The 15822-nt window shown below is 43.0% G+C and overlaps 1 protein-coding gene across 5 annotated transcripts in view; it reads right to left on the reverse strand.

Moving 5' to 3' along the window:
• The window catches only part of LOC144280101 (zinc finger RNA-binding protein-like), an 85607-nt gene that overhangs the window by 43433 nt on the left and 26352 nt on the right, over window positions 1–15822 (reverse strand). For all 5 annotated transcript variants that reach the window (XM_077841844.1, XM_077841843.1, XM_077841846.1 and 2 more), the window contains exons 2-3: window positions 10588–10807; window positions 9726–9840 (exon numbers count right to left, since the gene is read on the reverse strand). In XM_077841844.1, coding sequence (XP_077697970.1) covers window positions 9726–9840; window positions 10588–10807 — 335 coding nt within the window. The remainder of the gene's footprint in view (window positions 1–9725; window positions 9841–10587; window positions 10808–15822) is intronic.

A 15822-nucleotide genomic window follows, 5' to 3' on the forward strand; every position in this document is an offset into this window, starting at 1 on the left:
ATACAGCTTTTAAGGAATATGTCACATAACAATGGGGAGCATTACTGTTAACTTCCTTCCTGAAGTCAGACATCTTAGTGCTGAAAGTGGAATAGACAGGAAAATAGGGCTTAAGCCTTACTTGAATCTGGCCAGAAGGAACAATGATATGGCTGAACTGGAAGGTGCCAGAGGCGGTCTGTGTAACCCATACCCACTTGGCATGGTGCTCTGTGCCCCTCTAGTGGTGGCTAAGTTACATAGAGGTGGATAAGCCTAATACAGCCTTGGACATTGGCAGAGTCTTTTTTAGCTCAAGCAGTAAAGTCTTGTGCAACAAGACCCAGAAGTCCAGGTTCGACCCCTGCTTCCAATAACCCACACAGGAGAGTGGTGTTACATCTATAGCGTACAGTCTACACTAAAGGAAAAAATATGTTCAATACACCTTAATAAGACCAGAAGGTAAAGTTCTTCCTAGATAACTAACCTCAGATTCCAAGCATTCCAGCCTCAAAAGATCTGGACGGAGGAGAGAGGTTGGAAAGCTGGGGTGCTTCTCTGCATCCAGTAAAAAAACCAAAACCATCAGGGCCAAAAAATGACTCAGAACCATTCTTGCTTTGTCTAATTGACTTTTCCTGGCACCTTTGGTTAGAAGGTATATAGGAGTTAGCCAGTCCACGAGATGAAGGTGGTGTCCATGTGGCAAGAGCCTCTCTGGTGCTTTGAGAAGGTCTTAATGGTCCTGTTTGTCTGAGAGACAGAGAGATCCAAGCGTGGAGCATCCCAGGCTGATATACATTTCAGAACACAGTCTGGTCTAGCTCCCAGTACTCTAGGGACAGTCGATGGGTTAGCCAGATGGCTTGATGGTTTAACTTTTTTGATGGAAATTGCTTTGATTGCTAGCTACAATAAGTTTCATTGTTTGTGTCCTTTAACAACAACTTTTGGTATCTCCCTGTTGGTGCACATAATTATGGCTCTCCCTATTATCATCGGTTTTAGAGTACCAGCCGTGTTAGTCTGTATCCATAAAAAGAAAAGGAGGACTTGTGGCACCTTAGAGACTACCAAATTTATTAGAGCATAAGCTTTCGTGAGCTACAGCTTATGCTCTAATAAATGTGTTAGTCTCTAAGGTGCCACAAGTACTCCTTTCCTATTATCATCATCACTCTACTAGAACTGGGCATTATTTTCAAATAACTGAAACTCCTTTGAAGTTTAGACAATTATGTTTAGGGTAGTCTCTCTTTTTGAACATTTGCAGTACGAGGGTTCACATCTCTCTTGGGCACCCCAGCTTGACAAGCATTTTCATCATCTTGAGCTGGTGTGGTTCTGAATAAGGTTTGCCTGCCAGGAGCTTTCCCAACACCAGAACTACCATTTTCATGGGAATGTCAACACATGATCCAGTTATGTAGCTGGAAGTTCCAGGTCTGCCAGAGGAGAGTTTACAGAGATCAGAGGTAAATAATTTCCCGTTAAACAGTTTCTACAAAATGACTAAGATTCTAGTCAGTTATAGTCCATACCATCATTTTTGATGATCTGTGATAAAGCTAAATTAGACAATACTACTACTCAAATTTGTCCATGGATAAGACTACAGTGCTGAAGGATGAGAGATACTTTGTCCTGAGATGGAAGTCATTCTGTGAGGGAATTCCATGAGCTTTTGGGATAGATAGTAAAACCATGTTGCTATAGAAGTTAAATTGAACGTGGTGATTCTTACAAGCCTTTCTGCATTTTGAACTGTTTTTTCTATTGAGTGCGTCAAGATAATGATAAATTTGTATCTCATAATTTGGACATTACAAATATTATGACGTTTGAGAAAATTGTTTGGATGGGAAAATGGAGATAGGCAACGATTGGCATCTTGTTTCTGAATTTAAAAAAGTTCCGTTCAGTCTTCTTTTCCTAGTTCAGAGGAGAGAGAGATCCAGCAAAAGCCTCTAGTTTGTTTTGACATCACAACTCTGGAACAGTTTCCTGAACGTTGTTCTTGGAGAGGGACTGGAGCTACTGCTTTTAGTTTTTCTAAGTTCTGAATGGATTGTTGCACTGCTAATTTTTTAGTTCAATTTGAGGGGAAGAAAAGGAGGGGAAAAAAGGAGGAATTTGCTGAAACTCTATCAGATACCCTTCACTTATCACCTCTAGTCCCTATTTGTCTTGAGTTGTATCAACCCAGGCACCAAAACATCTTTAGGAATCCTCCAAAACAATGAGAGGCCATGAGCTGGCACAGATTAAAGAGATTCTGAGAAGCCCTGTTCCTGAAAGGATCCCAGGACATCCTCATTGAGAGACTGCGTATATACTTCCCATGTATGAAGGCATGAAGAAAATTAAGAGCTGGTTATAAATACTGTAATGTCCATCCAAGTCAGTGGTCACAGTTCATGCAAGAGGTCCAATAGCCAGGAGATCCAATCCAAGGGAAATGTACAGTGTAGTAGCTGGTGGAGTCAGACAAGACAACAGGACAGGATGAGATGGGGGCAACAAGACAGAATCAAACGGGTCCATGTAGCAACTAATGGGCAATGGCTTGATGCTCAGACAAGCCCTGAAAGTAAGCAGGAAGTTTGTTTATATATATATATATAGAGAGAGAGAGAGAGAGAGACAGTGTTATAGTCACTAACCAGAGTCAAGATCGTGTGGCCAAACAGGAAGCAGAACGCTGGAAGCTGGCCCACCCAAGTCTATGAATTCCCTGTTAACTGGATGAGTTGGTGTGGTGCATTGGCCACGGTTGTTTTCCAAGAACCCAGTGGGCCTGGCTTCAAGTCCAGGACTCGAGACCAGGCCCTAACAAATACAAATGTTGATATCAGGATTGACATCAGTATTTTTAAAAAAATGACTCCCAATGATCTTGCTGTTATAAAGAGACTGCTCAATGTTGAAGAGTTATTAAAGCTTTTTCTTGGGAACCTCCAAATAAAGATCAAATGAAGCTGGGTGAGATTTGAGCTAGCAGTCAAATCAATGGCCAACGTTCTAAACTACAATTTTTTTCTTGCTATAGCACTGCAGAAAAATGATCTGTCAGAAAAATAAAACTTATGTCACAGCAAGCATTATAACTCAATGAAAGCTCTTCGTTATTTTGGACAGAGCTCTCAAAGTGAAGGTAGCTTTTTATCCATGACAGAGAATTCTTGACAATACTATGCCAAGTCATTGAAGCTTGAGGCAACTCTTACTCCTCACTTTAGCATTTTTTTAAATTTAGAGGCCTTAATACCAGCAGTATGGATAGACACTCTTTCTGAAGCTGTAATTTGAAAATGTATCTGTATATATGTCTTCCTAGAGCTTGTAGAGTTTAAAATAAGCCTTACAGAGGAACCTTTTGGCAGGTGAAGTCCTGAATCATGATTTTCTGAAGACACTAGTGAATATTGCATTACCCTTGGATTTCCTCATCTTGAATGTATTTTTGAGAGACAAGAATGCTTCGTCAGCATTATCTGCACAGTGGAAGTTGTCTTCTTAAATGCAGTTCTATTCTGAAAAGCGGGTAAAAAATGTCATCATGCAGTTCCATATTTATTGTGTCTCCATATCAAATTTATGCAGTTTAGAAATATTATTTCGTAACAGTCCTCCCTGCAAATTTCACACAGGCTAATAAAGTTCACAGGTCTGAGGGCAGAATATGGCCTAGTATATATATATATTACTGTCAGTGATGCACAAAGGGAAAAAATAACCCAGCTAGACTCCCAAGAGCCCAGGCTGAGTTTGCAGAGCGGACAGTCACACAGTATTTTTTTTCCTTTGTAAACTGAGCAAATATGATAATCAATGAGAGACAAACATGGAATCCAACAAAGTGTATGTAACACAGAGACTCAATTTCAGAGCAGAATTGCACTTTAGAAGCTGTCTAAATCATCCTGTTCAAAAGTCATCTGGCGTCCAAGTCAAGGAGTTCACGTTTGCTTAAAAAGGAAGGAATTCTATACTACTAAGATTTTCTGGATTTTGCCTTCATTCCATCTTTCCTCTTTAGCAATGGTGGAAAAGAGGAAAGATGGCTATTCCTTTTGGATGAAAGGGATTAAGAGCTCTCAACTTTTCAACTTCATTTAACAAGTTGTTTTTGATGGAATTAAAATTTGGCCTTGAAGGGAAAACTTTAGTGTACTAAGATGGCAGAAGGATGGAAGTAGATGGCCAGACACTGCTGAGTTGACTTGCAGGCATATTTATGGTCTTTGGCAGCAATACTTTTAACAGACAGTTTGCTATCATTTGGAGAGGCCCTTGTCATCACAGCCCCACATACTCACTCCCAGGAAGGTGGAAATGGCATTTTCTCTACTGGATCTGCTCTTCTCCTAACCTTGAAGTTGAGGGAAAAGAAATCACAAAATGGAGAACTTGCCCAGTGGTGCTGACAATAAGGTAGAGGAAGACCATTGCTGGGAATCTTCCCTGAAGCAGGGTAGAGGAGAAAAACAGTCAGTGAAGAGCTGTTGCTGCGGCCAAACTGTTTCTTTGGTGCAGAAGCAGGGCCAGCTCAGCCAAGAAGCTCCTTTGAAGCACCACGTCAGAGGCCCAACCACCACTTCGGCAAAGCAGAGGAAAAACAGAATGCAGGAGATAGAAGTGTTCAAGAGATGGGGATGGCTTCCCAGCAGCGGGAGTAAATCTGGAAGAGCCAGCCAAGAAGGTAAGAAGAGCAAGGTGCTTCAGAATACAGCTAACACTGAGCACAGTGGCAGCTCAATTGCATTTGGTTATCAGAATCTCCTCTTGCCACCAAAAAGTCGAGCCAGCTGCCTCTGTGGACGAGTGGGAGAGACCTACCCAGCAGTGAGTCTTCTGGATTGACCGACGGACCCACATATGAGAAACACTTCTTCACAGAACATGTAGTTAACCTGTAAAATTCATTACCCCAAGAAGCCAGAGAACTAAATATTGCAGCTGGATTTAAACAGGATCTGGATAAATTTATGACCAATAATAATTTGTAGTTACATATGTTAAGATGTGGACTGTCAAATTTCATCTTTCAGTGATCACTGCAGAGGCCTAGAATAAATCCTCCCTCCGCGACCATGAATACAAGCAATTGGCTGGTGTTTTATGATTTTTTTTGCCTTCTTCTAAAGCTTCAAATAATCATTGCTACAAGCAAGATACCAGACTTGAAGGACAAATGTTCTCATACATTATGGCTAATCCTATGTTCTTAAAATGCCTGATTTAACCATCATCCTACATGTATTCATTTTCACTCTACTTCGCGACCTTAAGGATTCCAGAATAATGAGGCAAAATTCTCAACAACTTCAAAAGAAATTTTGTCTGAGAAAGGACTTCAGGACTTAAAGTGAATAGTTTCCTATGTCCATTTACCTACAGCAACTGGTTCTAAAACCTTAAGTGTGTTATGGATTTGTAGAGCCCTTAAAAAGCCTCTAGTCAAAAAGTACCCTTGAGCAAAACTTCATGACAAAATGCTTATTATTGTATGTTTGATTTGCTTTTTAAATAGAATTATTTAACTAGCTTAGTTAAATATGAAAAAATTCTGAATCAGAAAGATAATCTAGCTGAAAATATAGTGACCCAATTTGATCCTGAAGGGAAAAGCAGCAAGAAAACATGAAGAATTTTTAATATTAAATATACCCTCAACATGAGATGAACTCAATACCTTTGAACTATAATAACAAAAAATGAACAGAATCATACAGATTTATTCCAGTGGGCTAAAGAGACTTTGCAAAAAGAAAAGGAGTACTTGTGGCACCTTAGAGACTAACAAATTTATTAGAGCATAAGCTTTCGTCAGTTATCCATGGGAATTTAAAGCTATTATTTTGGCCACTAGAGGGAACCTATACAGTCACAAAAATGAAACAAACATTTAGAATTCACAGGTTTTAAAGTGAATCCTAATACGTTACCAGGACCAGATGATATTCACCCAAGAGTTCTGAAGAAACTCAAATATGAAATTGCAGAACTACTAACTGTGGTATGTAACCTATCATTTAAATCAGCTTCTGTACCAGATGACTACTCCTGAGGGCATTCTGTGCAAAAAAAAAATAAAAAAAAAAAATTCTGCAAAATTCTGCAATTTTTATTTGTCAAATAAATGTGGAGACTCCAGCATGACACTGGGAAACACAGGCCACTGGCTGCACAGGGTGGGAGATCACTGTGCTGCTCCGCCCCCGGGACATGGATTCAGTGGTGAGGCTGCATCCAACCCTGACATAGCGCAAGGACTGGGCCTGCCCCAGAAACACCCCAGGGCCCTGCCCCTCCGTGCCAGATGCACCAGGTGTGAGCGGGCAGGCTCAACAAGGCAGGATCCAAGTGTGTGTGTGTGGGGGGGGATTAGTGCAGGGGGATACAGGTGTCAGTTGAGAGGGTGCTGTGTGAGGCAATCTGGGTGCAGTGGGATCAGCATGGATGGGGGTTGTTGGGGAGTTCTGCGTGCAATGGTAATGGGACTCTGCATGGGGATCCAGGTGAAGGTGGTTGGGGCTCAGCAGCGGGGGGTCTGGGTGTGGGAGGGATAGAGCTTGGCGGGGGTCCAGATGCTGGGGGAATGTGGTTCGGTGGGGTGGGGATCCAGGTGCAGCTGGTTGGGGCTTGGTAGGGTGAGGATCTGGGTGCAGGTAGTTCCGCGGATTGGTCCAGGTGGCAGGGAGGTTGAGGCTCGGAGGGAGAGTCTGGGCGTGAGGGGGTCTGGATGCATGGGGGTGGGCAGATGGAGGAGCAGCACCTTGTAAAGTGATCCCTCCCCCTGCAGCTGATGGGTGCAGGAAGCGTGGAAGGGAGAGTTTCCAGAGCTTCCTACAGACAGGGGAGAAATCTGGGGTGGGTCTGCCATAGCCCCGGATGCCGTACAGGGGAAGAGGAAGTCCCATCCTCCTCAGCCCAACTGACTAGAAGCTGAGCCCAGCACAGCATAGGAGCCACCAGCTGGGTCTTCCCCAGTCCCGCCCCCTGCCCCACAGTGATTTACCTCTTTGCTGGCTGCCCTGGGCACCCGAAACATGCTGCTGGGGAGGGTCTCATGACCGCTCTTGTGGCTTCCTTTTGGTTCCCCGTCAAAGTCATTTTTCTGCGGGGAAGCAAAGAAATCTGCAGGGGACAAATTCTGTGCATGCGCAGTGGTACAGAATTCGGCCTGGAGTAAGATAACTGAAGGATAATGAATGTGATGCCAATTTTTTAAAAAGACTCTAGAGGCGAACCCATCAATTGTAGGCCGGTAAGCATAACTTCAGTACCAGGAAAACTGGTTGAAACTATAGTAAAGAACGGTTTCAGAGTAACAGCCGTGTTAGTCTGTATTCGCAAAAAGAAAAGGAGTACTTGTGGCACCTTAGAGACTAACCAATTTATTTGAGCATGAGCTTTCGTGAGCTACAGCTCACTTCATCAGATGCATCTGATGAAGTGAGCTGTAGCTCACGAAAGCTCATGCTCAAATAAATTGGTTAGTCTCTAAGGTGCCACAAGTACTCCTTTTCTTTTTATAGTAAAGAACAGAATTATCAGACACACAGATGAACACAATTTGTTGGGGAAGAGTCAACATGGCTTTTGTAAATGGAAATCATACGTCACCAATCCACAGAATTCTTTGCGGGGATCAAAAAACATGTGGACAAGGCTGATCCAATGGATATAGTGTACTTAGATTTTCAGATAGCCTTTGACAAGGTCCCTCTCCAAAGACTCTTAAGCGAAGTAAATTGTCATGGGATAAGAGGGAAGGTCCTCTCATGGATCAGTAACTGCTTAACTGATAGGAAATAAAGGGTAGGAATAAAAGGTCAGTTTTCAGAATAGGGAGAGGTAAACAGTGATATCCCCCAAGGGTCTGTACTGGGACCAGTACTGTTCAACATATTCATAAATTATCCGGAAAAAGAGATAAAGAGTGAGGTGGCAAAATTTTCAAATGATACAAAACTATTCAAGGTAGGTAAATCCAAAGCTGACTGCGAATAGTTACAAAAGGATCTCACAAAACTGGGTGACTGGGCAACAAAATGGCAGATGAAATTCAATATTGATAAATGCAAAGTAATGCCCATTGGAAAACATCATTCCAACTATACATATAAAATGAGGAGGTCTAAATTAGCTGTTACCACTCAAGAAAGATCTTGGCATCATTGTGGCTAGTTCTCTGAAAACATTAACTCAATGTGCAGCAGCAGTTAAAAAAGCTAAAAATGTTAGAAACCATTAGGAAAGGGATAGATAAGAAGACAGAATATATTATATTACCTCTATATAAATCCATGGTACATCCACATCTTGAATACTGTGTGCAGATGTGATCACCCCATCTCAAAAAAGATAAATTTGAATTGGAAAAGATAAAGAAAAGGGTAACAAAAGTGATTAGGGGTATGGAACAGCTTCCATATGAGGAGAGATTAATAAGAGTGGGACTTTTCAGCTTGGAAAAGAGATGTCTAAGGGGGGATATGATTGAGGTCTATAAAATTATGACCAATGTGGAGAAAGTAAATAAGGAAGTGTTATTTACTCCTTCGCATAACACAAGAACGAAGAGTCACCAAATGAAATTAATAGGCAGCAGGTTTAAAACAAACAAAAGGAAGTATTTCTTGACACAACGTAAAGTCAACCTGTGGAACTCTTTGCCAGAGTATGTTGTGAAGGCCAAGACTGCAACAGGGTTTAAAAAAGAACTTGATAAGTTCATGGAGGATAAGTCCATTAATGGCTATTAGTCAGGATGGGCAGAGATGCAAAACCATGCTCTGAAGTGTCCCTAGCCTCTGTTTGTCAGATGCTGGGAATGGGCAACAGGGAATGATCACTTGATGATTACCTGTTCTGTTCATTCCCTCTGAAACACCTGGCATTGGTCACTGTCAGAAGACAGGATACTGGGCTAGATGGACCATTGGTCTGACCCAGTATGGCCGTTCTTATGTTTATAGCGAAGTCTGTGCAAGCAAAAATGCATGGGAGTCAGTTTTGTGCTTTTTGCCTCCTCAACAAAAATGTGACATGCACTGTCCCTATATTTTTTACTATAATTTTCTCTACAAATAGGGCATGCTGTATATTTTTTATATTTAATTATATTTCAATATGTAAATACACCCAGAGGCTTGAGGAATGGGCCTGATTTTTTCTAACTACTCATGGGCACTTAGTAAATTATTTTTCACCTGAAATTTGAGTAATGTACATTAACCCATAAAAGGACTGATCTTCCAAAGTTATAAGTTACTTTTCACATTCTTATAAAATCCAATCCTCTATAAGCAACAGTATGTCCAGCTTGGTTTCAAGTCACCACTGTGATTTGTATTTATACTCTATCAGTTCATGTCATATGTAGATAGCTCTCTTTCTCTTACGTGTATGAGGATAAATATTTGTGCATTCAGTTTCTTACAAATCTTTTTCTGAAACATTAGTATGAAGTAACATTTGTGTTCAAGTTATGACATTTAATGAACTGGAAAAAATTAAAACACCACCACAATTTCACAAAAATTTTCACACCCTTAAGAGAAGATTTAAGGCATTTTCCAAAGTTGCTAAAAAGTCTAATTAAGCTACTTTTGACACTTTACCTGCAACTAATACTCTGCTGCCAATAAACCTTTAACATTTTGAACCTCCCAGTACCGTACATATTTTGAAATAACACACTAAAGTTGAGAACACTGGGTTCCTGTAGCACTCACTTGACTGGTAGTAAGAGTCTGTGGCAGTGTGTTGAGGCTGGGTAGCAACTGGCTGGTAGTACTGTTTGCTCTCATAGCTGCTTGCAGATGTAGATCGTCCATAACTATAACCATCCTGTATATGAAATTCCAACAGAACAAAAAAGAAGCCAAATTATGAACATACAGCCCAATGCTACAAAAATAAATAGATAAATTAAGTATTCTTTAGAAAATTGATTGCAATTAGTTGGACTCTACCAAAATGGCTAAAAGCTTTTTTTATGCATTCGTTCATGTCAACTGGGAAGAACAAGTTAGTTTATAGTAGGAAAAAATCAAAAAGCCTCCCAGATTTCATTCTACAGCTCTTGATTCAAAGTTTATAGTCCTTAGACTTTAGGAAATTAAAACTATGCATGTTCTTCGATTTGCACTTGTTTTGGCTCTCTAGTAATTTGGTCTGATCCCTCAGCATTTACTGATATATATATATATAAATGTCGCACTTTTATGTATATTCAAAAAGGTAGCAAATATACTAGAGCCCGCAAGTCCAATATCTTGAAGAATTTAACAGAAAAATCCTTTAATACCAATATATTAATTTTATAATTAATAGCTGTATTATCTCGGTGCCTGGAAACCCCAATTAAGGATTGGAATCCATTGAGCCTGTACAAATGTAGCATAAAAGACAGTCCTTGTCCCCTTTTCAATTAAAGATTGGAAATATATGGAGTGAAAAAACAAAACAAAACAAAAAAAATCAGCCTTATTCTGCTTCCCAGGCAAAAATTTATACCATGCAATTAATGTGGACAAATGCTGCTCAGATAAGTTACCAATTAAAGTGTCACCAAAAGGTTTTGTGGATAGATACCTGGTAGTTTGGTGTTGTGGTAGGCTGGGGGGTAGGTTCCTGCTGCCGAGTTCCATAACCATAGTCCTGTCCTGAATGTGACTGGTATGCTCCATAGGCAGCAGTTGCAACTGGCCTGGCAGCCTGCACTGGGGGTGCATAAGATGGAGTCACAGGAGTTTGCTGGACAGCGTAGCTTGCCGCAGTGGTTGGATGGGAATAAGCTGTAGCAGGCTGAGTGCTGAAAGACAAGATGAACAATTTAAAGTCTACAGCAGCACAAGGTTTTTAAACTGGGCATAGGTTTCATACACAAAATCTGACAATACATTTTCATCTCATCAATCAAGCCAGTACACATTATTTCAGTATTAATCAAAGGATACATACGTAAAGTCAATGTTGAAACTTAATACTATGATCAAAACTGGAATTCATATAAAGAAAGGAAGGATGTGAAGAGGTAGGGTACTAACAATATATTTGTGTACAATCTGACACCATCAATTATCAGCTAGCAGCTTTATTGGGGTAAAGGGGAGACTTTTAACTTCCCTGATTTTAGAATATTAATTTCCATGGTCTGATCCAGGAACAAGCCATTTTGAATCCTTTCCTCTAATTCAACATATATCTTGCTCTGTGGCCAATTACATTTCCGTACCACAACCGTCGTACTAGAGTACGAGTGTAAACAACATTGCGGAAAAATGTCTCGCCTCTAACACACTTAGAGTGTACACAGAACTTCATCCAGCAGTAGGGCTAAGAACAAAAGGCCATATCATTAGTCATGCCTGACTAATCTAATTGCCTTCTATGATGAGATAACTGGCTCTGTGGATGAGGGGAAAGCAGTGGACGTGTTATTCCTTGACTTTAGCAAAGCTTTTGACACGGTCTCCCACAGTATCCTTGCCAGCAAGTTAAAGAAGTATGGGCTGGATGAATGGACTATAAGGTGGATAGAATGCTGGCTAGATGATCGGACTCAATGGGTCGTGATCAGTGACTCCACGTCTAGTTGGCAGCCGGTATCTAGTGGAGTGCCCCAAGGGTCGGTCCTGGGGCCAGCTTTGTTCAATATCATCATTAATGATCTGGAGGATGGCGTGGACTGCACCCTCAGCAAGTTTGCAAATGACACTAAACTGGGAGAAGTGAGAGATATGCTGGAGGGTAGGGATAGGGTCCAACGTGACCTAGACAAATTGGAGGACGGGGCCAAAAGAAATCTGATGCAGTTCAACAAGGACAAGTGCAGAGTCCTGCACTTAGGACGGAAGAACCCCATGCACCGCTATAGACTAGGGACCGAATGGCTCGGCAGCAGTTCTGCAGAAAAGGATCTAGGGGTTACAGTGGACGAGAAGCTGGATATGAGTCAACAGGCCCTTGTTGAGAAGAAGGCTAACAGCATTTTGGGCTGGAGAAGTAGGGGCATTGCCAGCAGATCGAGGGAAGTGATTACTCCCCTCTATTCGGCCCTGGTGAGGCCACATCTGGAGTATTGCGTCCAGTTTTGGGCCCCCCACTACAGAAAGGATGTGGACAAATTTGAGAGTGTCCAGCAGAGGGCAACAAAAATGATTAGGGGACTGGAACACATGACTTATGAGGAGAGGCTGAGGGAACTGGGATTGTTTAGTCTGCGGAAAAGAAGAATGAGGGGGGATTTGATAGCTGCTTTCAACTACCTGAAAGGGGGTTCTAAAGAGGATGAATCTAGACTGTTCTCAGTGGTAGCAGATGACAGAACGAGGAGTAATGGTCTCAAGTTGCAGTGGGGGAGGTTTAGGTTGGATACTAGGAAAAACTTTTTCACTAGGAGGGTGGTGAAACACAGGGATGCTTTACCTAGGGAGGTGGTGGAATCTCCTTCGAGGTTTTTAAGGTCAGGCTTGACAAGCCCTGGCTGGGATGATTTAGTTGGGGATTGGTCCTGCTTTGAGTAGGGGGTTGGACTATATGACCTCCTGAGGTCCCTTCCAACCCTAATATTCTATGATTCTATATCCTTAATTAATGTAAACCAGTGAGCATCTGGCCCAAGGATGACAGGATCTGGGTTTCTTCAGTTTACCTTTCATCATTGGTTACTTCTCCAATGAATCTCATTTTTCTGCACATATTAAATACTGTCATTTTATATTTATAGAGCATTTTTTAAATATACATGCTCTCATCAACATGTTAACACGACACCACGCAGGTTTAGAACAGATAATAACCAATCTCTAAAGACCAAGACATTGCAGCCAACAGCATTTAAGCCAGGAGACCCCAGTAATTTAAGTTTAGTGTCCATTAAGACAGACAATAACAGAACCAGCAATTCTCTGAAGCACTCAATTCCAAGTGTAATTTATTTAAAATTCCCCACTTAATTTTAAGCAGTACTACTTGGTTCCTAATCTAGTCATTGATAAACCACACATTCAGGCAACATTATTTTCCACGACACTTGCTCTCTGTTTTTGGAGAAAGATTCTCCATTTGCAACATCACCACATCTCTCTCTCTCTGACAAAAGTGAACTAGACATGGCTCTTTCTGAAGAAGCCACTCCAAGCTTCTGCCAGAGAAAGGTGCTCAACAGAAATACTATAGATGCAATATGCTATCTTAAGTACTTATATGTCCTCCATCACCTCACAATCTTTAACACACATTTATCCTCACAACACCCTTGAAGGCATGGAAGTACTATTAAACCCATTTTACAGATACGGAATTGAGGCACAGGAAGACCAAGGGTATGTCTACTCTATGAAATTAGATCGATATAGAAGTGGATTTTTAGAAATCGATTTTACACAGTCGATTCCATATGTCCACACTAAGCTCATTAGGTCGGCGGAGTGTGTCCTCACTACTGCGGTTAGCATCAACTTACGGAGCGGTGCACTGTGGGTAGCTATCCCAGAGTTCCCACAGTCTCTGCTGCCCATTGGAATTCTGGGTTAAGCTCCCAATGCCTGATGGGGCAAAAACATCGTTGCAGGTGGTTTTGGGTACATGCTGTCAGTCGCCTCTCCTTCTGTGAAAACAACGGCAGACAATCGTTTTGTGCCTTTTTTCCACGCAGACGCCATACCATGGCATACATGCAGCCCGCTCAGCTCAGCGACACTGCCACTGTTGTGTCCTGGGTGCTGCTGGCAGCAGATGGTGCAGTAGGACTGCTAACTGTCGTCATACACCGCTTCCCCTGCAACTCTGCTCTGCTGCTATTGTCTCAATAGCGAATTTCTCCATGTTGTCTGTCATGGGCTCCAGGGTACATGTGTTCTTTCTCTGGAAATGTGCACAGTGCTAACCGTCGTCCTCCACCACTTCCGCTGCAACTCTGCTCTCCTGCAGACGCCATACCACGGCAAGCATGGAGCCCCCTCAGATCACCGCGGCTGTTATGAGCATTGTAAACACCTCGCGCATTATCCTGCAGTATGTGCAGAACCAGAACCTGCAAAAGCAGGTGAGGAGGCAATGGCAGCAGAGTGACGAGAGTGATGAGGACATGGACACAGACTTCTCTCAAAGCACAGGCCCCAGCAAATTGGACAACCTGGTGGCAGTGGGGCAGGCTCATGCCATGGAATGCCGATTCTGGGCCCGGGAAACAAGCACAGACTGGTGGGACCGCATAGTATTGCGGGTCTGGGATGATTCCCAGTGGTTGCGAAACTTTTGCATGCGTAAGGGCACTTTCATGGAACTTTATGACTTGCTTTCCCCTACTCTGAAGTGCAAGAATACCAAGATGAGAGCAGCCCTCACAGTTCACAAGCAAGTGGCGATAGCCCTCTGGAAGCTTGCAACGCCAGACAGCTACCGGTCAGTTGGGAATCAATTTGGAGTGGGGAAATCTACTGTAGGGGCTGCTGTGATCCAAGTAGCCAACGCGATCACTGAGCTGCTGCTATCAAGGGTAGTGATTCTGGGAAATGTGTACATTATAATGGATGGCTTTGCTGCAATAGGATTCCCTAACTGTGGTGGGGCAACAGACGGAACGCATATCCCTATCTTGGGACCGGACCACCAAGGCAGCCAGGATATAAACTGAAAGGGGTACTTTTCAATGGTGCTGCAAGCACTGGTGGATCACAAGGGACATTTCACCGACATCAACATGAGATGGCCGTGATAGGTACATGCCACTTTCATCTTCAGGAACTCTGGTCTGTTTGAACAGCTGCAGGAAGGGACTTACTTCCCAGACCAGAAAATAACCGCTGGGGATGTTGAAATGCCTATAGTTATCCTTGGGGACCCAGCCTACCCCTTAATGACATGGCTCAGGAAGCCATACACAGGCACCCTGGACAGTAGTCAGGAGCTGTTCAACTATAGGTTGAGCAAGTGCATAACGGTGGTAGAATGTGCATCTGGACGTTTAAAAGCGTGCTGGCGCAGTTGACTGACTCAGTTAGACCTCAGCGAAAACACTCCCATTGTTATTGCTGCTTGCTCCACAATATCTGAGAGAGTAAGGGGGAGATGTTTATGGTGGTGTGGAAGGTTGAGGCAAATTGCCTGGCCACTGATTACATGCAGCCAGACACCAGGGTGATTAGAAGAGCACAGCAGGGCGCTCCGCACATCAAAGAAGCTTTGAAAACCAGACTGGCCAGGCTATGGTGTGACAGTTCTGTTTGTTTCTCCTTGATGAAAACCTGCCCCCTTGGTTCACTCTACTTCCCGGTAAGCCAACCGCCCTCCCCCTTCGATCACCGCTTGCAGAGGTAATAAAGTTATTGTTGTTTCAGAATCATGCATTCTTTATTAATTCATCACACAAATAGGGGGATAACTGCCAAGGTAGCCTGAGAGGGATGGGGGAGGAGGGAAGCACTGGGTGGGGTGGGGGAGGAGGGAAGGACAACGCTACACTGCACTTCAAAACTTATTGAATGCCAGCTTTCTGTTGCTTGGGCAGTCCCCTGGGTTGGAGTCGTTGGGTGCTTGGAGCCCCTCTCCCCCCGCCCCAGCGTTCTTGAGTGTCTGAGTGAGGCGGCTATGGAACTTGTGGAGGAGGGCGGGCGGTTACACAGGGGCTGCAGTGGCGGTCTGTGCTCCTGCTGCCTTTCCTGCAGCTCCACCAGATGCTGGAGCATATCAGTTTGATCCCCCAGTAGCCTCAGCATTGCCTCCTGCCTCCTCTCATCACGCCTCCCGCACCTCTCCTCTTGCTCCCGCAACCTCTCATACTGCTCATCCCTCCTGTCCTCGAGTTCATTTTCTGCTTTCCTG

Source organism: Eretmochelys imbricata, chromosome 25, assembly GCF_965152235.1.
Source record: "Eretmochelys imbricata isolate rEreImb1 chromosome 25, rEreImb1.hap1, whole genome shotgun sequence".
NCBI classification, from domain to species: Eukaryota; Metazoa; Chordata; order Testudines; family Cheloniidae; genus Eretmochelys; species Eretmochelys imbricata.